This window comes from Gallus gallus, chromosome 2 (genome assembly GCF_016699485.2).
Source record: "Gallus gallus isolate bGalGal1 chromosome 2, bGalGal1.mat.broiler.GRCg7b, whole genome shotgun sequence".
Taxonomy (NCBI): domain Eukaryota; kingdom Metazoa; phylum Chordata; class Aves; order Galliformes; family Phasianidae; genus Gallus; species Gallus gallus.
The window spans coordinates 144,162-165,344 of NC_052533.1; the positions used below are offsets into that span (position 1 = coordinate 144,162).

Sequence of the window (21,183 nt, forward strand, 5' to 3'; positions counted from 1 at the left end):
AAATGAGTGTTCTGCAGTTGCAAACACAGCAAAGTGAAAGCACACTGAACAGTTCTGTCCAGCAGCAAACTAAGTAAATTGTGTTTGTGACTCCTCAGAATTGAGTGCATGAAGTAAAAAGCTCAAGATGGTGCAATGATAGCACTGAGGGCGGCAATGCCACCACAACCTTGTTCCAGAAAGCACCTCATATTCTGTCTCTACACCACTCATCAGAATTGCATGGCTCAAAGAAAGATCTCCAGAACAACTCTTCTTACACCCCTCATCCCTGAGCCTATAAAGTTTACAAGTAATCACATCAGTCTGCTTGGAAAGAGATCTATTTGTTTAAAAAACAAACAAACAACAACAACAAAAAAAAAAACCAAAAAATCAAACCAACCCCAACCCACACAAAAGCAAAAAACTAAAACTCCACAAAAACAGCCTCTCCACAGCCCACTTGTGCTGCAGAGCAAGGCTGGGAAAGCCTTTCTCCTCCCTTGACCTCACATGCCCTTCAACCACAGCCAGGCTTGGAAGGGGATGGAAAGTGCCAAGTGTTAAGGTGCAGCGCAGCTCTTGATGTTTCCAGTCTCTCAAGTGCTGTTGGCCTGTTCCTGCTCAAAGAGGGCCATGGCTAAATGTGAGCGGGATGCAAGCCCTTCCAAGTTACTGAGAACACAGCGGTGGTATAACTCCTCACTAAGCCGGGGGTTGCAACTCCTCAGTGCGTATTTCTGCACTAACCCAGGTTCCACAGCCCGAAATAAGTGCAAACCAGAATAATGGAGGAAGACATCAAACACCTCCATGCTCTCCAGCACTTCATCTCGATCTAGGATATCAGCTGCTAGCTTGGTACGTGCTGTCATATAGTCGGAGTTATAAAAGCAGGCCTCAGCAAAGGAATGTCTGTCAAAATGTCCATCCCTCAAGAAGTCAGTGCTGGAGGAAGCAGTCTGCTCACCACGGTATACCAGTGCAGGGTTGAACTCTTGAAAGTGCACTGGGAAGAAGACCTGCCAATTGCTGATAGTATTCATGCGGCAGCGGTTCAGGAACTCCATGTTGATTTCTGTCCAGACACTGGCCAAAAAGAACAAGGTGTCCACGGGGTGCTTCTTTGACACTATATCCATGAGTTTTACTTGCGATGGCACTTCAGTTTTGACACTAATCCAGGGGATTTTAACTTCTGTGTAGCGTTTCTCCAGCTCTCCTATCATGGCCTTGACTCCAGCAAATACATCTACCTGGCTGACTCGTTGGGCATCATACGGATGGTAAATGAAAAGCAAAGTCAGCAAGGCATTATCATGTGTGTCCAGTGTGTTCATAGCATACATATCCAGGAAGTTTGATACAAAATCTAAGTCCTGTACTGTCAACGGAAGCACCAGTTGCACGCGCGTAGCCTCTGTTACATACGGCATGGGAATAATTTCTACCTTACTTAAGGGCCGCACCAAGCTCACTCGTTTAACTAGAACATGACTGTGGCCCTTTTGGGTCACCGCCTCCAGCAGGAGGTCCAGTGTATATTCCATCCCTCGGGTGGGATCAAAACGCCGGTAGCCATTCAGCAACTGTCGCTTGCTGAACCGGAGCAAGGGCTGGTAGCGGCTGTTCAGTTGCTCAAGAGCTGACTCAATAATGTCACTGACATCTGCTTTGCTGGCTCCAGAGAGCTCACACTTGGGGGAGCCATCAAGGCAGGAGAAGAGGTGCTGCTCAGTGAAGTAGTCCCAGCTGATTACCTCAAAACGTGACTTTGGAAGAAATGGAGAATTAATCCCCACAGGCCACGTCAAGCTTGCCTCGCCCGCAGGAGTCAGCGATGTCAGATTCCTGATCTGCATCTGTGCAGAGAGAACACATACTGACCACTGACAATCTCTCAAAGGTACAGGCCATGTCCCGCCCAGACCTGCTTCACCATTTAGAGCTGTATCTTGGTAATATCGCACCAGAAGTTTTTGATTGCATGGTATCACAGTGCTAAGTCTGAGACACAGGATTATCTCTTGTGTTTGGCTGATGGTCATATACAAATAGAAACAATATCCTTCTATGACAAAGCTGAAAGAAAAGGAAATCTGTTTGGACAACAGTTTTTGCAGATTTCCCTTGCCACATACCTGCAGTTCCTGGATCTCCTGGTAGGCTCTCTCCAGCTGGATCCTGCTGAAGTGCTTGTGCAGCCGGTACATCAGGGTCATGTCAGAAACAGGGTGCACAGCAATAGCTGCTTGGAACTCCTCTTCTTCCTCCTTCTCTGGATCAGCATTTTTAGCAAGCTCATATGTACGGTAATGCTGACCCTGAGGTGGACAAAATCCAGAAAGACTGGCATGGAATGCTACCATTCACAGTGAAGCCTCCCTCACCCCAGACGTGCATCCTCCCCTCTCTCTAAGCTGACTGCAGGACCCAGAGGTAAGAACACAACACAACAGTCCTCATTGCAAATGCTACCTCTATATACTACAAGCCTGTTTACTTAGTGCTGCCACACAAAACAACTCCCTCCTCCTCTATCTTGCATCAGAATCTAGCAGAAAAGCCCCTTTGCTGCGCAGCAGGAACCAGTAAGAGCATGGGTTCCATCCAACTTAGCTAACACAAAGGCCTTGGGAGAGAGGTAGTACCTGGAGCTGGGAAACACAAGCAATGCCAAGGAAATCAATGATGCAGCGTCCCAGCCACTCATCCGGGCGCACACTAAGGATCTCGTTGCGGCAGCTGTCCAAGTGTGGATGAAGTTTCAGTAGCAGGCTGCGGGACAGTAGGTAGCCAAAGCCACCATGGCAATATCGAGCCTGCTCATCTCCCCCGATGAACTCCTCTGCTCGTCCCAGGTAGACATCTTGGTTAATACTGAGATGTGTCACCAGAGCCTTGACTTGTTCAGCCTGGGCATAGGTGTCATCCTGCATGATGTAGAACCAGTCATAGTCAGAACCAAAGTGCTGGTGGATATAGTACATGGTCTCATACATCAGCCAGATGGGTCGCTCATCCCCGTGGGCCACCAGCACCATGCCATGAGGCACCTTGGCACTGCGCAGCCCTGTGAAGTACAGCAAGCGTGAAAAGTGATGAGCTATGGTCTTGTTCACAGCCACCGCCAGCGTATTCAGGGTAGCCCTGGAAGTCAGCACTGCCACAAATAGCCTCTCGTGGAATCCCAGTTCTGTCTGGATGTAGCGAGTTCTGTAAAGAAAGGACAGAACTACATCACAAACTACTGGATGACAAAAAACAGAAGATTACGTTAACTTGGCGTCAGAACTTCCTAATTGCTGTCAGGATACCTCTGTAACTGTCCCCAACACTTGGGATAAATCTTTAACTGCTGGAACTTAGAAACGGTGAAAAAATTAACCTTAAAGGTAGAGCTTTAAGACCAAACTCACTAGGAAAAATCCCATTGAATAAAAGCACATGCTTCCTTTAATCTTGCAGTACTTAGCCAAACCACTGCAAGTCAAAACAATAAACTTAGAGTCAACCATTAGCAAGCCACACACATTGTTACTAACAGCTGAGAACTTCCCCAACAGATAGAGCAGTTAATAATTTCTTAAGAACAACTTCACACGTCGTTAGCCACAAGTAACAGGAGAGGGAACATTCCCAGCCTTCCTGGGGTGCTTTTTTGCTCACTGCTGCTCCCCTTTAGGGGAGTTATCTCAGCACTGCACCACGCTGTTACAACCAATGTTTTAACACTACGTCACGCATTTCAAACAGCGTATCTCAGCTGGACCCTGTTAACTCATTAAAAGTCAGAGAACTCTGAACACCCACTGCGTACGACTGTTTTCCTCCAAGAGCAGCCTGCCCCCCAAAAACAGGTTTTACCTGAGCACCTTCTTGTAAGGCTTGTTGGGGTCCCGGTAGTACGGCACGATCCGAGGCCGGAAGTCCTCGTGGCCCTGCCCTGGCCAGGCCTCAGCCGCCTCGGGCTGCGCCACACCAGGGAGCTCGGCCCGGCCCGCCGCCCCCAGGCACAGCTCCTCGCCGCCTCCCTGGCTCCAGGAGGCGCGCAGCAAACTAAGGCTGCAGCCCAGAGACAGGCCGAGCACGAGCGGCAGCGCGGGCCGCAGCGCTGCCAGCAGCGCAGCTAAGCGCATGGCGACGGCAGCCGCGGGCACTGCGCTCCGGAGGTGACCGCGGTCCCGCTACGGCTGGGCTGTGCCCACGGGGCCGTGGGACATGGCCGGTGCAGCTCGCCTGGCAGCGTGGAGCGGAGCGGACCCTGCAGGGAGCGTGCCGCACGCCAGCCCCAGGCTCGGCCCGCGCTGCTCAGCGGCCCCGCGGCGCACCCGGCTGCAGGCAAGGCGGTGCGGTGGCGCGGAGGCCGTGGAAGAGGCCGGCCCGGCGCGCTGTGCCGGAGAAGGGAGCGGGTCCCACCCGACCGCTCTCCCACCGCTGCCACCTCAACCGCCTCATCGCCACCCTCTATACTTCCGCTTCCTCTTTTCTCTCTATGGTGCCTCGGCAGCCACTCTGTCCGCTGGCTGTGTCGCCTCTATGGTAGAGCGACGCACGGCTCCCGCAGCACATCCGGGGCGGGGCCTGAGCCGGGCGGCGCGGTGCACGCCGGGACGCGCAGTGCCCTGCCCGGAGCGGCGCGGCCGCCCGGCGTGGGTGACGCTTCGCGCTCCGATTGGCCGCCGCGCCGGGGGGCGGGGCATGCGCACGCGGTAGCAGCTGTCCTGTTGCGACAGAAGGAAAGCGCGGAGCGGCCGGTGCGGGTTGAGCGGCGCGGGGTGGGCCTGGCGCGGTGGGCGGGAGGGCGCCGGGCGGGGACCGGCGCCGCGGGCGGTTCTCGACCCGGCCCGGTGGCGCCGCGTGCTCCGGGGCGGGCCGGGGCGGCGCGGCCTAACGGCCTCTTTCCCACCGCAGCCGCTTCCCCCCGCCGCGCCATGCCTTCGGACCTGGCCAAGAAGAAGGCGGCCAAGAAGAAGGAGGCGGCGAAAGCCCGGCAGCGGCCCCGCCGCGCCCCGGAGGAGAACGGCGATGCCGGGACGGAGCCACAGGAGGTGCGGGCACCGGAGGCCAACGGAACGCCGCTGCCAGGTGAGAGGCGGTACTGCCCGATCCCGGCCTCGCCGCTGCGGTTGTAGCCCGGCGGCCGTGTGTGTCCCGCGCTCCGGAGCGCCCCGCTGGGGCCGTCTGCGGGCAGCAGCGGAGCCCGAGAGCAGCGCGCGGGGACGGCTGTGCTTCTGCAGATGCGGCGCCGTGCAGGGGCCGCACCTCTCTGTGTACCGGCGGGGCTCCGTGATCGCCTGTGCGCGGCTTTGTGCGGTTGTCGCGTTCCCCGGGGTCTCCTTTGGAGCTGCCGGGTGGAGGCAGAACGCTGCTGGCTCCCTCAGGCAGGCGCTGTCCCGATCTCTTGGCACCTGATGCCCGGCGCTGCTAGTTTTGGGCTACAGCAGACGCTGCGTCCCTGATTTCACTGTTAAACAGTCAGCGCTGCTGCAAACCTCTGCCCGTCCGTTTCTCGGGGCTGTGTCTGGTCCGCGGAGGCCGAGCTCCCTGCGGACCACGGGCGAACTGAAGCTTACCGGAGCGGCGCTCTGGCTGCCCGCTGACCCGCACACTGCTGGGCACGTGTTTGCCAGGAGTGAGTGCTTCGGGCCAAGCCCGTAGCGCGATGTTTCCTGAGGTTCTTGGCGCAGGACTCCGGGCAGGCAGAGGCCGTGCTGTGGGGAACGCGGCCGGAGCCCTCTCACGAGACCCCGGCTCTTGGCCGCCCCCATGAGCCTGGCGGACCCCCGCCGTCCTGCGCTACCCCAGCGCCGCTCCCGTGCTGTGGCCGCGGGCGCCGAGTCCCGACCGCCGGCTGTGGGTGGGGCCTGGGCGCCCGCCCGGTCCGAGCCCGCCAATCACTCTCAATCGTCCTGGGTCATTTGCATGTCGCGCTTCTATTGGTGGAGGCTGGGCGGCGCGGGCCGAGCGCATTTCGGCGCGCTGAGGGCTCAGGCGGGTGCGGTGCCGGGAGCCGAAGCGCTGAGCGGGTGCGGGGCTCGGCTGCCAAAGCGGGGCGGGCATCGGGGCGGGTCGTCGGGTTGGAAGAAGCGGTTCACTTACTGTCCGTTCCCTGTGCATAGCCGTTTATCCAGAGCAAAGCTGCCTTGTGCCTCTCTACTCACCCGGTGTGCTTGAGGCGCTTTCAGAGCGGGTTCTATGGCAGTGCGGTTTGCAGCGCTCCTCCACATAGGCCGGGCGCGGCTGCCGTGCTGACAGCGGGGATCTGCGGGGCGCGCGGTGCCGTGAGGCGGCCGGGCGGCGTTCCTCAGTGACGCTCGGAGCGGCACGGCTCTGTTCTGGTTCGCTGAGTGCTGTGGAGGTCCTTAGTGCGCTTTTCTTCACGTAGCAGAGTGCCATCAGGGAGCGATAATGGAGCTGTAGCTGCAGCAGCAGAGCTCTGCCTCTCCTGCAGCACGAGCAAACAAGCAGGCACGTCTCCTCAGAAGCTGGTAGGGTCTCTTCCAGTGTTGCTGCTTCTCTCTTATCTTTCTTGTTCTTTACTTCCTGCCCAAGGTCTCTTCAGGCCAGCTGTGTCCTTCAACTAGCAGCTAAAAGTGTTGAAGCCTTTTCTCCATCACAGCCCTCTGCATGGAATCACAGAATGGCTTGGGCTGAAAGGGACCTCAAGGATCGTGAACCTCCAACCCCCCGACAGCAGGGCACCAACCTCCACATGCAGTACCAGCCCAGGCTGCCCAGGGCCCCGTCCAGCCTGGCCTTGGACACCTCCGGGTGTTCAACCTTACAGGGTTGTCCCACCATGTCTGGATCCCAGGGCAGCTGCTGTGGCTTCTCACTGTGTTGCTTTGGTCAGCTCATGCTTTTAGAGTGACTGTAAGCCATGTTAGATTGCTACGCATCCATCTGCTGAGCTACAGAACTTTTAGGCCTCCTCAGTGTTTCTGTAGAAGTGGAGGTGCTGCTTATTGTTGTAGCCCTGGTCTCACTGGTTTAGGGGCTTACAGCTTCCTATGTGTTTGTGAGTCCGAACACTTCTTCTCTCCATACAGAAGTGGATGCTCTTACGAAGGAGCTGGAGGACTTTGAATTAAAGAAAGCTGCTGCTCGCGCTGTGACAGGAGTGCTGGCTTCCCATCCCAACAGCACCGATGTGCACATCATTAACCTCTCGTTGACCTTCCATGGCCAAGAGCTGCTGAGCGATACAAAACTTGAGCTGAATTCCGGGCGGCGGTATGGCCTCATTGGGCTCAATGGGATCGGTAAGTTGTGGGGCATGGTGATGTGGGCCTCTTGGAGCTCGGTGAAGGTTCTGTCATGCTGAGAAGTTGGACAGATGCGTGTGGTGAATGCTGGAAACATGAAAAATAGCTTGTAGATGTGGGTGGGACATGGCATTGTCATCTTCTGCATTTCTCCATTCAGCATGAGTGATTGCTGGTAGGAGTATGAGGTCACATCCTGGCTTTGGACTGTGCATTTGGGCTGGTTTCTGTGGAGAGCAGGGTGGGATGCCTGGGGTCTGTGAATCCATCTGATTCCTTTTTGCAGGCTCTGTAGCAGTGTCAGTCAACCCAACACTGCTGCTGCTGGCTGAACAAGTGTCACAGTATGGGGTGATAGGCAGTGTGTATAATTGCTGGGGAAACAGTGCTGTATGTGGAAAGATGGCAGAATATGGGTACAACTGAAGAAGAGCTAGTAAGAGTGAGGAGCTGTTTAACTTCCAGCCTCTCTAGTGATGAGTATAGTATTCTCCTCTGTATTAGAAATCTCTAGAGGCTGGTGCCGTGGTAATATATGTTAGACCTGGTTAGACAGCAAGAAGTATACAGCAAAGATAAACCTTCCTATGTCTGAACAAGTGCTGAACTGCAGTGGTGCAAGAATTTCCCAAGGATTTTCTTGGGTCGTAAAGGGAGAGAATAATATGATCTGACTACATCTCATCTGTGGGTTTTTTGTTTTGTTTCTTTTTTTGGGGCATATCTTACTGAATCCAGCAGATAACTGTGGAGTGTCTGTCTGCACACAGGGAAATCCATGCTTTTGTCAGCTATTGGAAAACGAGAAGTGCCCATTCCAGAGCACATTGACATCTATCACCTGACCAGAGAGATGCCTCCCAGTGACAAGACCCCTCTACAGTGTGTGATGGAGGTGGATACAGAGAGATCCATGTTAGAACGAGAAGCAGAGCGTCTGGCTCACGAAGATGGTAAAGCTGTTCAGAGTCCCTGTGGACGAGGGGCACTTAGTCCACTTTCCCTTCCCACTGAAGAAAAGGTCTTACCTGGGTTCCTCAGCAGTTTTTACAGTACCTATTTCTCCCAACTGCCCTGTACTAGTTGAAAAGTCCTGTAGGATTCTGCTTCTATAGATAAATTATCCTATGCAGCTTCTTAAGAAGTATGTAAGGCATGCGAGTGGAGAGGGCTGAATAGTGGTGAGGCAGATGGACTGAACTTTCTCAGCTGTACATGCATGCAGCTGAGAGCCCATTATTGTTAGAAGTGCTGACAGGCAGGCTCTTTTTCAGCGGAGTGTGAGAAACTCATGGAGTTGTATGAACGTCTGGAGGAGCTGGATGCTGACAAGGCAGAAGCGCGGGCCTCTCGTATCCTACACGGCTTGGGGTTTACGCCAGCCATGCAGAGGAAGAAGCTGAAGGACTTTAGTGGTGGCTGGCGAATGAGGGTGGCTCTTGCTAGGTGAGTGGTGCAGTGCCTGCTGCCTCCTGGGAGAATGCCTGTCTGATCCTCAAGCTTAAAACCACATAACAGTTCTAAGAACTTAGAGCAGAGCTCAGAAGCTTTGGGTACCCACATTTACCTTATGCTGCCATCTCCCCTCTCCTTTTAGAGCCCTCTTCATTCGGCCGTTCATGCTACTGCTAGATGAGCCCACAAACCACCTTGACCTGGATGCCTGCGTGTGGTTGGAAGAAGAACTGAAAACGTAAGCATGGAGTGTGTGGCTTCCATGGGTTGTGATTTTCTGCACAAACATCTTGTCAGCATGTGAAGCAAGTACTACAGAAATAATTGTCTGCAGCTATTGTGGCTACTTGACTATACTGCAGTACCAGATATACCCTGACGTAGCTTGCTGCTATGTGTTTTTTACAGAAGGGTTCTTGACACAAGGGCGATGATTTCAAGATAAGCCTATCTCTTTCTCAGTAAAGAAATAGGAAATTTCTTCTAAGAAACCTACCCACTGGTTAAACTTGCCTCCTGAAGGCTAGGAGGAGTCCTGGCAGCCCCTCTACCGGTGCTGCATACTGTACCAGTAGCGTGAGCTTTCTAGACTTGGCTTACAGCTCGCCTTCATGCATATTGTTTTTCTGTTTTCACCACTGTAGTGTCTGAGTCTCAGTTTCATCTTGTTACAGTATGTCAAGGTAACTGGGTTTTGTAAACAAAGTTAAAATGTTAATGACTGAGCAAAATGTTTAGGAATAGCCATGAAATTTGATATCTTGGTTGTGTGTTAAAAAGATTGTGAATGCAAGCATGTGAGAAGGGCTTTTCTTTTGCAGAGGTTATTCCATCAGCTCTGTCAGTTGAACCTTTTGCGTGTCTGTTTGATTAAATCAGATGTTTTAGGAAAGTCATTGCACAGATTTCAAGTGGAGTCTGTCTTAGTATACCTAAGGGATAGTAGTCTGTAACAAGACAAAAAATGAGAAGCCAAGGTTGAAATTTCTGAAAGTGTAATACCGGTGGAGTTTTGCATCAGTAGCACTGCTAATCCACCACACAGGTAGCCAGCTTTTAACTCTTCATGAGTATGGGGGAAGAGTGCTGTACAGTGGAGGGCATCTTACTTACAAAGCTGGATGTAGCTACTCACTGCAAAATTCCTGCAGCATGTCTAAGGCTGTTATCTTTTTGCTGTTCGTTTGACTGTAGACGGAAGAGGTCTGGTACACGTAAATCCTTTGTCACCATCAGGGCCAATGAGCAGTTCTTTTTATTAAGCTTTGTGGTGTCACAGGTTCAAGCGGATCCTTGTGCTGATATCCCACTCCCAGGACTTCTTGAATGGCATCTGCACCAACATAATCCACATGCATAACCGCAAACTGAAGTACTATACGGTGAGTGTATGGTATTCTGTGCAGCTAACAAAAACAGGGATGCTATCCTCTGGGGTGTCTCTGACCTGTGGTCCATCTCTTCAGGGAAATTATGATCAGTATGTAAAAACTCGCTTGGAACTGGAAGAAAATCAAATGAAGCGTTTCCACTGGGAACAAGATCAGATTGCCCACATGAAGGTATCTGCCTACCTGCACGAACATCTTTCTGCCCATGCCTGCAGGCAGCCCTGTACCACCTCAGCCTTTTTGTCATGGCTTTTGGCTAACTCTGTATTTGGTTGCAGAATTATATTGCACGATTTGGTCATGGTAGTGCAAAGCTGGCCAGGCAAGCTCAGAGCAAGGAGAAGACCCTTCAAAAAATGATGGCTTCTGGCTTGACAGAGAGAGTGGTAAATGATAAGGTGAGATTTCTAATAGGATTGCATCTAGAAATCAGTATAGGAAACTTGGGCTGGATAAGCAGAACGAACTTTAGCTGACAGCAGGAATGGCTGACACAGCAGAGAGCAAGAATGGAATCCCCTACTTGATACCAGAAGGTTAAATTTACTGAAGTTAGTGTAATGTTGAAGAGTGTAAAGAGGAGATTTGATTATTTTTTTCCAGTCGAGAGAAAGGGATTTGTGATACCAGTAGGGCTCTTTTGCAGACGTGGAAATGAATGTCTAAAAAATTGGAGATCTGGGAGGGATGCTCAGAGCAACTCCTGCTTATTTGAAGAGGTTTAAGCCCCCAGTTGCTTAAAGGGGAAAGAAATAGGGAATTGTTAGCCAGCGGATGAGCTTGCATGAGTTGTTACAGGGCTCTTCAAAAGGTTGTGTTTTGTTACTTTGGTTTAAAGATGATACCTGTAGTGAGGCATGGTTGTACTGGAATAATGGGGCTCCTTGCGCTCCAGGTTGTGTAACAAGTGGATATTCTTTGTTGACAGACTTTATCATTCTACTTCCCACCCTGTGGAAAAATCCCCCCTCCTGTCATCATGGTGCAGAATGTCAGCTTCAAATACACGAAGGATGGGGTAAGTATAGAAAGTGTGCAGGGGTTGTATGGAAATTATGTGTATCTGTGCCTTGTTTGGAAGCGTGAGGCTTTTGGGATCAGACTTCTTGGCAGTGTTGATACTGAGTCTGCTGGGAACAGAGGTGTGCAGTTACGTGGAGATTCTGGGTAGTACTGGAAAGGCATATTGTATATAATGATTTATGTGGCTTGCAGCCATGGATCTATAATAACCTGGAGTTTGGGATTGACCTGGATACCCGTGTTGCTCTTGTTGGACCTAATGGAGCTGGAAAGTCAACACTGCTGAAACTGCTCACAGGAGAGGTATGCTTACAGCATCGTCTTCCCTGTTCTGGCCCTTTATTCTTTGGATAGTCTTCAATGGGTCTGCACTTATTTATCAGAGTACTCCATCAGACTTTAGAATTTCCTAAGGGCTTTCTCTGTCACATTGTATATTCAGACTGCATCTTCTGTACTGGGGAGGAGATGGATAGATTCTGTTCATTCTGGCATAGAGTGAAAGGAGGGATTTCATGATGAAATAACTTTTATCTTCCCTTTTAGTTGCTGCCCACAGATGGGATGATTCGCAAGCATTCACATGTGAAGATTGGTAGATACCACCAGGTACTCCCCATGGCAACCACCAGGAACATGAAATACTGGGGATAAAGCTGCCAGGAATGAGGAACATTTATCCTCTATTCCTGCTTCTAAGGCCATCTCGCTGCTGCTCTTCTGTCCCTTGAGCTCGGGGAGGAAACTGTTCTGCTGGCAGAATGGGCTCTACCCAATGTTCTTGTCCCAAAAAGGGGCTTGCTGTGGTTTCTTCTGTTTAGCCTCTCACCTTGTACAGGAGAGATGGTTGCCTTGTGCTTGATATTGGACAAGTCTGCTATTCTGAGGCATTACACTGCTCCTGAAAAGGAGACTCCTTCCCTAACAGTTCAGCACAGTGAATACACTGGCGCTGAGATTGTCATCTCTTGTATTCTGCTGCCTAGCTGGTACCAGAGATAAGGGGGGGAGATACTTCTAACCAGGAGATGGGTGGCATGCACAAGCTGAAGCTGTCTCTTCTTCTCTGCTAGCACTTGCAAGAGCAGTTGGACTTAGACCTCTCACCCCTGGAGTACATGATGAAATGCTACCCAGAAATCAAGGAGAAGGAGGAGATGAGAAAAATCATTGGCAGATATGGTCTGACAGGGAAACAGCAGGTGAGAATAAGCTGTTGAAATTTTCTTTACTCACTGGGGAAGAAGCACAACTGCATTTTCTGTTGCTCTACTGATGTCTGTCAGTGTGATGCAGTACAGAGCATGGCATGTCACAGCATCTGAATGCTTTTTCCATCTCCACTTCTAAAATCGGAGGAAAGTAACTCATGGTTTACGGGAACTTTGTTAGTTGTCTTAATTTCAGCTGGGACAGAATTGTTTTCTTCAGAGGTCTGGTGTGATGCTGTGTTTTGGTTCTAGGAGAAAAACAGCATTGTTAACACTATGATGTTCATAGTTGCTGCTAAGCAGTGTTGTACAGAGCCAAGGCCATTCCCAGCAAAGGGCCTGAGGAGCTGGGAGGGAGCAGAATCAGGACAGCTGACTTAAACTGCCAAAGGGATATTCTATACTGCATGACATCAAGCAGAAAGAGTTTTGAAGGGGGTGGGAGTTCATCTCTCTCTTCCACTCCTTGGGGCTAGCTGGGCATCAGTTGGAGGGTGGTGAGCAATTGCTTGTACATCACTTATTATATATGTTTTTTGGTGTATGTATTTGTCATACTTATTGTCCTTTTTCTTTTCTATCTCTTAATGAATAGTTTTATCTCAACCCACAAGTTCTACACGAGTGTGTAGTGCTCAGCCACCTGCCGAGTTAAACCACATTTATGTTGAAGCAATGTGTTTTTGTGTTGGAGTGGGTTACCATCCCCAGTCTGGGTCAAGGAACAAAGACAGGTTGTGGCATAGTGATGGCCTCAAGCATATTTCAACTGTAGCTTGAACTAGTTTGCTTATCTCTGTTTGTGAGATGAATGCCAGTAGGAAAGGCAGAAGTAGGTTTAGGCTTGTGTCAGGGTGGAATGAACAGACAGCTCATCTGACTGCCCTCCGGACCTCTAGCAGAAACTGGGTCTTGGGGTGGGTACTCCTTTTTCAGAAGCCCTTGGAATTCCCTTGTTTTGCTGTTTAAGGAAGCCTCATCTAGGTGCATGCCTGATATATTTGTCCTCTTGTGCCACGCATCTGCTGCAAACACAGTTTGAGATGTGAGTGTTTTCTGGTCACTGTGGCAGTTTAGGAACTGGTGCTATCAAGTTTCCTTGCAGAGCTGTAAACAGTGTCTTTGTCTGTCAGGTGAGCCCCATCCGGAACCTCTCCGATGGGCAGAAGTGCCGTGTGTGCTTTGCGTGGCTGGCCTGGCAGAATCCCCACATGCTTTTCCTGGATGAGCCCACCAACCACTTGGACATAGAAACAATAGATGCTCTGGCAGATGCTATCAATGACTTTGAAGGAGGAATGATGCTTGTCAGCCACGACTTCAGACTCATCCAGCAGGTAAATAGAGCAGCGGATTTTTTTGCGAAGCACCTTTCCAACACTGAGTAATTGAATCAAGGTGTTTTGAGCTAACTGGCTGTTCCTTATCCCAAAAAGATACGTGAGTGAAAAAAGTCACTGTTCCTTTGCCGTATTCGTGTCGAACGATTACCCAGCCTTGGAGAACATTTAGACACTTGAAAGAAGAAACAAATACTAACAGTAAAGAATAAGTTAAATGGAAATCATGACGTGCTGTGGAAGCTGTAGCTGATTGTTCCAAACAGTGCTGGAATAATTCTAGCGGACTTTTCTTTATCACTCTCTCTGCACACATGAAGGAAGCTGCTGCAGTTGCACATAAATGTCAGTTGCTGATTTATCAGCTATAGATTTGTCAATGAGTTCAGCTGTGATTTTTATTTTTCAGTGCAGCAAATCCAAGTAGTTCATGTCAAAACCACCTTTCTTCAGTTCCCAATTTAGCGGGAAATTAATTTCTTTTTCATCTACATAGAAACAAAAAAAAAAAAGTTGAGGAGTCCAAGACTGTTAGTTCTAAAATCTTACATCCATTGCTCAGAAAACACCAGGTAGATATTTCCCTGCAGGTATTTTTCTTTGCTAATTGAATTTATGAAACCTGATAGAGACTTTCCTCATCGTACTTCAAATAATAGGTTTTGGTTAATTTCATCATGTTGGTAAAAATTAGAGGATGCTGCACTATAACCTCTCCTCCCTCTCCTTATGTGCTCCTTTCAGGTTGCTCAGGAGATCTGGGTCTGTGAGAAGCAGACAATCACCAAGTGGCAAGGTGACATCCTCGCCTATAAGGAGCATCTCAAGTCCAAGCTGGTGGATGAGGATCCGCAGCTCACCAAGAAGACCCATAATGTGTGAGCTCAGACAGCTGGCCAGGTGCTCTCCATGCAAGACTGACAGTGGCCAATGTGACTCGCTCACCTGTTGACTGGAGTGGGACTGCTGCTATCTGTGGCTGTGTTCTAGGATTGCTGCAATACTGCTTCCCCTTGACTTGCCTTGCACCTCTGTATCTGGACAGATATCTTCTCTCCTGATCTGGCTTAATTTGGGCAGCCATTTCCCATGTTTAGATGATGCCTCATCTGAGCCAGGCCTTGGAATCCAGTGGCCTGTGTTGTGGCAGTTAGGGTGTCTGAGTTGCAGTGATACAGAAGTGGAGGCCCCGGCCCAGCTTATCCCGCATCTTCCTCCCCAGTTTCTGCTTCAGTTTAGATACTTCACTTCAAACTCCTCTGGCCTCGGTTTGTTTTTAACTATTATTTAACAGTGTAATTACAAGATCTGCCTGAGAATCCATCAGTCAATAAAGAGGGAAGAACAGTCTCATTTTGTGAGCTGTAGTAGTTCCTGGGGCATGCTGGGGCTCATCAGCTGGTACTGGGCTTTACCAAAGCTCACTGCTACCAAAGTCCTCTTGTTATGACCAGAAATTGTGCTGTATGTGAAGGGGTGAGTACTGAGCTCTGGAGTTGTACGCAGCAGGGCAGAATCCACTGATGGAGTACTGGGTCTTCCAGGTAATGACAGAAGGGGGAGCAAGCTACACATGCTTTTTTTTGTTGTTGTTAATAGATACAGCTTGAAAGGTTCCAAAGATTGGAAAGTAGAGATGAAATGTAGATCTGTAGAATACCAGTGTGTGTGCTCCGCAACAGAGCAGCTTTGATGCATGTTTTTTTCTTTCACCTTGAACTTAATGGGCCTAATACAAGGCTCTCAATAAATCAGGATTTTTGGGCTATGAATTATTTATTTGTTCCTAACAGGTCTAACTAAACAACATTAATCAGCTGAAGTTACTTTAACATCTGTTTTTGTTCTGAATAACAAATTCTTAGAAAGCTTAGTATTTAAGCTGTACCTTCTGCCAGAGCAACTCGAGTCATTTCTTGAATAAAGTATCTTTCTCGTGTATTTTTAAAACAATGAGAAGACACTAAAAAAAGAACCCATCCTTTATGATCATGACTTATTTAATTACTAGGCGTGAGAATGGCAGCACGAGGCACATGGAAGGCTCATGTAGCCCAGTGCTGTGTTCCTGCCCTGCAGGAACGTGGCTGTACTTCCTTGGAGCGCTTTCTCAGCTGTCTGTGGCTTTGGCCTTTTGAGCAAAGCATTTCCTTTTACTGAAGGAGAGCATCCGAGCTGTGGGTGGCTGCTATGGAAGCACTGCATCACCTGTGGGAGAAGCATCTTGGGGAGAGCTGCAGATCGTGACTTGTTGGTCACTTCAGCAAAGTTCTGAGAGGAGATAAAGAATTTGCTAAGAAAGTAATGCAGGTTAATGTAAATGCTGTTCAGGTTCCTTATACAGGAAAGTCTGAATTGCACTGAAAAGTCACTTAAATGAAAAGTGATTTAAAGTCACTGTGTAGTGCAGTACTTGGAAGTTAACAGAGGTAGTGACGGAGAAAAAGCCACAAGCGAGTAATGAACAGGTTAAGACCTGACTGGTGTCACAGAACCTGAAACAAGAACAGATTAGTGGATGGCTTCATAAGTTTTGCTCTTCAGGTTCTCAGAAGATGTTGGTGAGCTGGAAAAGCAGCTGTGAGAACGGCGAGGTCTGGAAGTGCTGCCTGAGGCCGAAGCTGCTGCTGCTTTGTAAAGACAGCAGTGATGCCACACGTCAGCTCTACGTGGCCATGGATCGTGGTGGCAATCAGAAATGCAGGTCGTCATCTTAGACTGAGTTCTCTGGGAATGGTACGTTCTGAGGAAGGAAGGAATGTTGGGGTGGCAGCCAGGAGTTGGAGAATTCCTGTAGATCATGCAGCAATTAGGAGAGCTCTGTAAGCTGTCTGCTGATGTGAAATAACAGTTCTGAGTTGCAGACCTGTTTCTGATGGAGCAAACAAGGCCCAGAGCTACCTGTGCAAAGCAAAGTGACCGCAGCTGCACTGGAGGTCACAGCACACTAAGGTTTGCTGAATGGAATAGAAGTGCATGTTTTAGCAGTTCCATTTTTTGTCCCTGGCCTATACCTGTGCGGTGGTGACTGTTCCATGGAAGCAGCTGTTAGCGCGCTCTGGTGCAGATTGCTGTGTGAGAGGCAGCTGCCAGCCTGGGTGGTGCAATTCTGCCCTGTTTGGGCTAGGGCTTAAATAAACATGCACTGTGAGGAAGCAGTGGCCTGGAATCTCTACGTGTTACTCTTGTTTGTAGAATAGAAGTGAAGTTGCCTTATACCACAGCTATGGCCAAAGCTGGCAGGTAGAGCATCTCAGGTGCAGAGCTGTGGGGTTCCCTCATCTCTATGCTGTGAGTCAATACGTGCATCACAAAAAGAGCGTGAGGGTGAGTCAGGCCCAGCACACAGCTTCCAGAATGGACGAGTTCTAGAACATCCAATCTAGTGAAATCATGCATTATGTAGATAGGTGTGAAAGAAGGGAGATGTTAATTGCCTAAAATGGGGAATGCAAATGTGACTGTACTGCTCCATCCTCACTATGTGGCATCTCCTTGTGCTCAGTGCAGGCAATGCCAGTGCAGGCCTTCCTTCTGACTGAGCATTTTGTCAGAAATGCAGTGCAATACAAACTACAAAAAACAAACAACAAAACCACGCACACATAACTGTCAGTGCCAGACACAGCTGCATCTGTGTCACAGCAGCTAACAGCTCCCGTAGCACTGAGGAGCATTTGTGTGCTCTGACTGGGAGAAAGACAGTGCTGGACACAGCGCATGGCCCACAACACAAACAGCAACTCTGCTATTTACAGCCTGGTATTTGGAGGTAGATGCACCTCAGGGAATGCCTGTGCTGTACCCAACCAGTGCACAGCCTCTTCCAAAAGCAAAGCAGTGCTGTGGTGTTGTCCTTATGCCCAGTGGGAGTCCACCGATATCTCTTGATGTTGACAGACTGTGCTGAATGTGCTGCTCCCATTCCCAGGAGGACATGGGGTATCATCTATGCCCAAGCCCATTCTCTTCCACAGATGTGCTGCCATGACTGTTCCAGACCACCCCAAGTGTTCACTGATGTTTCAGTTGCTGGGTACAAGAAGCCCCTCTCTAGATCCCATTTGTGAAGATCAATCATAGAATGGCCTGGGTTGAAAAGGACCACAATGATCATCTCATTTCAACCCCCTGCTATGTGCAGGGTCACCAACCACCAGACCAGGCTGCCCATAGGGGTGGGCAATCAGATGCCTCCCTCTGAGGACTGGCCTAGAACAAAACTGAACTTGGTGAGATGCTATAGGCCATGATGGTGATGGACGCAGTATGGCTCCCGAATTCAGCCCTTGGAGTGATTTGCTAAGGATGTGCAGCAGGCAGGACTGCCTGTCCAGGCTGGCTGAGCCGTAGGAGGAATGATCTACCTATAGACTTCAGCACAGCCTCTGACAGTCTCCCGCAGTGTTCTGCTGGATAAGCTGGCAGCCCGTGGCTTGGACAGGTGCACTCTTTGCTGGGTAATGCACTGGCTGAGGGCCGGGCCCAGAGAGTGGTGGTGGAGTTAAATCCAGCTGGCGACCGGTCACGAATGGTGTTCTCCAGGGGTCGGTGCTGGGGCCTGTCCTCTTCAATATCTTCATTGATGACCTGGATGAGGGCATTGAGTGCACCCTCAGTAAGTTTGCAGATGACACCAAGCTGGCTGGAAGTGTCGATCTGCCTGAGGGTAGCGAGGCCCTACAGAGGGATCTGGATGGGCTGGATAGCTGGGCTGAAGCCAATGGGATGGGATTCAACAAGACCAAATGCCGGGTCCTGCACTTTGGCCACAACAACCCCAGGCAACACTACAGGCTTGGGGCAGAGTGGCTGGAAGACTGCGTGGAAAAAAAACAGACCTGGGAGTGTTGGTTGACACTCAGCTGAATATGAGCCAGCAGTGTGCCCAGGTGGCCAAGAAGGCCAATGGCATCCTGGCTTGGATCAGAGATAGTGTTGCCAGCAGAGGCAGGGAAGCAATCATCCCGCTGTGCTCAGCCCTGCTGAGGCTGCATCTTGAGTGCTGCATTCAGTTCTGGGCCCCCCACAGCCAGGAAGACATCAAGGATCTGCAGTGTGTGCAGAGAAGGGCAGTGGAGCTGTGGGGTCAGGAACACAGATCTCATGGGGAGCGGCTGAGGGAGCTGGGATGGTTCAGTCTGAGGAGACCCAGTGGAGACCTTATGGCTCCACAACTGCTGCAAGGAGGTGGTGCTGAGGTGGGGGTCAGCCTCTTTAACAGTGATAGGATGGGAGGGAATGGCCTCAAGTTGTGGCAGGGGAGGCTCAGGGTGGATGTTAGGAAGAATTTCTTCTCTGGAAGGGTGGTCAGGCGCTGGAAGGGGCTGCGCAGGGAGGTGGGTTATGGACGACCCTGCAGGCGTTCAGGAAGCGCTGAGATGCTGTACTGAGGGATGTGGGTCAGTGGGGAAATGGTGGTGGGAGGTGGGTGGTTGGACTGGATGATCATGGAGGTCTTTTCCAGCCTTGCTGATTCTATGATTCTATGAATGCTGGCTGTTGGGATGCTTATGATGCTATCAGAAGCCCAGTGTTCCCTCCATTTACTGATCATCCACTGACTGCATCACCTGTTCCACATTGTAATGGTGGCCCAACACATTTGACTGTGGGAGCAGTGTCTCGAGTGCTCTGACCCACAGCCTTCCACTAAAGCAGGAATCCTTTCTTCTAAGCTCCTGGGTAGACCCAGAAGCAGACCTTCTCCAGTTTGTCTGCCCATATGAGCAGGGCACTGCTACTCTTAGCTGTGTCTTTGCCTGTGTTACCCTCAAGTTTCTCAGCTCTGAAAGTTCAGTGCAGTCAACAACTTCCAAGCCCCTCACAGGCCAGCTTTCTGCCTGGGGGAATCATCAGTCACAGGTGTGCACCCTTGGGGGCTGTACCTGGGGCTGGGGGCGGGGCTGTGGCCCTCCTATAAAAGCAGCCCCATGGCAGTAAGGAGTTGCTCTGCTTGAGCTTGTCTAGGGAGAGGCTGAGATGAGTGCAGAAAGTGGGAGGATGCGTGGTCATCCTTCCTCCTCTGGTGACAAGAAGTCCAAGAGAAAGCCTAAGAGAAAGGAAACTTATTCAGTCTATATCTACAAAGTACTGAAGCAGGTGAGTAAATATTTCCCTTCTGTTGAGAGCTGCTTCACGTGTGAAGTGCATTCTGTCCATTGCATTTAATCCTATAAAGGGGAAGAAAAGAAAATTCTCTTTTAATTGAATTTCAAAAGAGAGGGTACAGGAGAGCCATAGCTGCATCTAATGTGGGGAGGGGAAAAGGATCTTCTAGTAGATGATGAGAGTTCTAGATCAGAAGAGGTTTCCTAGGGAGAATGAAGCCCAGTGCGTGACTCTGCTTAAGGCAGTAACTGAGCAGAGTTGCTGGGGCGGGAGGAGCTGCTGGCCCTGTGAACAGGAGCTGAATTTTTTTTTCTCTTTCTGGGGACTGTGAGAGGGGACAACTTGTGTTGGGGTGAGGAGGAAAGGCATGTGAAAGGGGGCTGTGACTTGCAGCAGGGCAGCATTCCCCCCCTGCCCTTGCAGGCTTGTTTCCCCTGAGGGCCTGTGCAATTATCAGTGCAGCACCACAGGGCATCCCTTTAGGCTAAAGGGACTGGCCACCAATGTGAGATGCGTGGTCACAACTCGTTCTCCCTGGAGATGTAAGGGGTGGCCCCATTCTTCTAGGATTAGTGGGGCCCTACTGCCTGCTGGATGGTAGGTTTATGTGACAGCGCTTCATTAACGCCTCGCAGGTGCACCCTGACACAGGTATCTCCTCCAAGGCCATGAGCATCATGAACTCATTTGTCAACGACATCTTTGAGCGGCTGGCAGTGGAGGCGTCGCGCCTGGCGCAGTACAACCACCGCTCGACCATCACCAGCCGGGAGGTGCAGACGGCCGTGCGGCTCCTGCTGCCCGGAGAGCTGGCCAAGCATGCTGTGTCTGAAGGCACCAAGGCTGTCACCAAGTACACCAGCAGCAAGTGATGCTGTGTTGCAATAAAGCCTTCCTGCTCTGACTGCACTCTGTCTGTCGTGGTGCCGTAAGGACGGCGTGGTTGCTGTTGGGTGTTTCCAAAGTACAAATTGCTCACCCTGCCAGAGCAGGAGGGGTGATGGTGTTCAGAAAGGCGAAGTATGGTTTTAGAGTGCTGTCAGCTACGCTGAGGGTGTTCAGAGTAACCTGGTCTGCTGGGAGGGTGTGTTGGATGGACCTTAGTGGGCAATCCAGAAAGAGGGCGGAGCACACATCTGCCATAGCTTATCCCACAGGTACTGATTAAATCCTTTTTCATGTGCTCCTCTTTAAGATGTGGAAACCTCAGTGTGGAGAGTGCAGCTGGAAAGCTGGGCAAAAGCCAGTGAAGTTGCTGCGATACCTGAATGTTCTGCAGTGTCTTCTGCTGCAGCTCAAGTAACTTATGTGGTCTTACCCCAACGCAGTGCACGAGGATGAGCTACCCACTGGGCCTGGCAGCTGGCTGCTCTTTAAGGGCTTGTCCTCATCATAACCATGA

At 50.6% G+C, this 21,183-nt stretch overlaps 3 protein-coding genes and 1 long non-coding RNA gene across 5 annotated transcripts; 2 read left to right on the forward strand and 2 right to left on the reverse strand.

Annotated features, from left to right (window-relative positions):
• Positions 1-305: 305 nt before the first annotated feature.
• On the reverse strand, positions 306-4,453 carry CHPF2 (chondroitin polymerizing factor 2). The gene is made up of 4 exons (XM_423717.8): positions 3,850-4,453; positions 2,634-3,198; positions 2,124-2,306; positions 306-1,844 (listed from the first exon to the last, which is right to left on the reverse strand). Exons 1-4 carry the CDS (start codon positions 4,119-4,121, stop codon positions 582-584), a joined length of 2,283 nt encoding a protein of 760 aa, XP_423717.3. The 5' UTR covers positions 4,122-4,453; the 3' UTR covers positions 306-581.
• Positions 4,454-4,679: 226 nt separating this feature from the next.
• On the forward strand, positions 4,680-15,442 carry ABCF2 (ATP binding cassette subfamily F member 2). 2 transcript variants are annotated; one of them, NM_001006562.2, is made up of 15 exons: positions 4,680-4,760; positions 4,897-5,070; positions 7,035-7,247; positions 8,021-8,203; positions 8,525-8,696; positions 8,848-8,943; positions 9,985-10,087; positions 10,172-10,267; positions 10,375-10,494; positions 11,025-11,114; positions 11,312-11,422; positions 11,666-11,728; positions 12,193-12,321; positions 13,464-13,667; positions 14,415-15,442. In NM_001006562.2, exons 2-15 carry the CDS (start codon positions 4,917-4,919, stop codon positions 14,550-14,552), a joined length of 1,872 nt encoding a protein of 623 aa, NP_001006562.1. In that variant the 5' UTR covers positions 4,680-4,760; positions 4,897-4,916; the 3' UTR covers positions 14,553-15,442. The 2 variants fall into 2 exon arrangements, with proteins under 2 accessions (NP_001006562.1, XP_015136509.1); XM_015281023.4 differs by having other exon boundaries at positions 4,680-4,739.
• Positions 15,443-15,652: 210 nt separating this feature from the next.
• LOC121109553 lies at positions 15,653-16,968 on the reverse strand. Its single transcript, XR_005856262.2, has 2 exons — positions 16,685-16,968; positions 15,653-15,941 (listed from the first exon to the last, which is right to left on the reverse strand). It is a non-coding gene; the product is annotated as an uncharacterized LOC121109553 (long non-coding RNA).
• Positions 16,969-19,619: 2,651 nt separating this feature from the next.
• On the forward strand, positions 19,620-20,653 carry LOC426037 (histone H2B). Its single transcript, XM_423715.8, has 2 exons — positions 19,620-19,772; positions 20,417-20,653. Exons 1-2 carry the CDS (start codon positions 19,653-19,655, stop codon positions 20,651-20,653), a joined length of 357 nt encoding a protein of 118 aa, XP_423715.4. The 5' UTR covers positions 19,620-19,652.
• Positions 20,654-21,183: the final 530 nt, after the last annotated feature.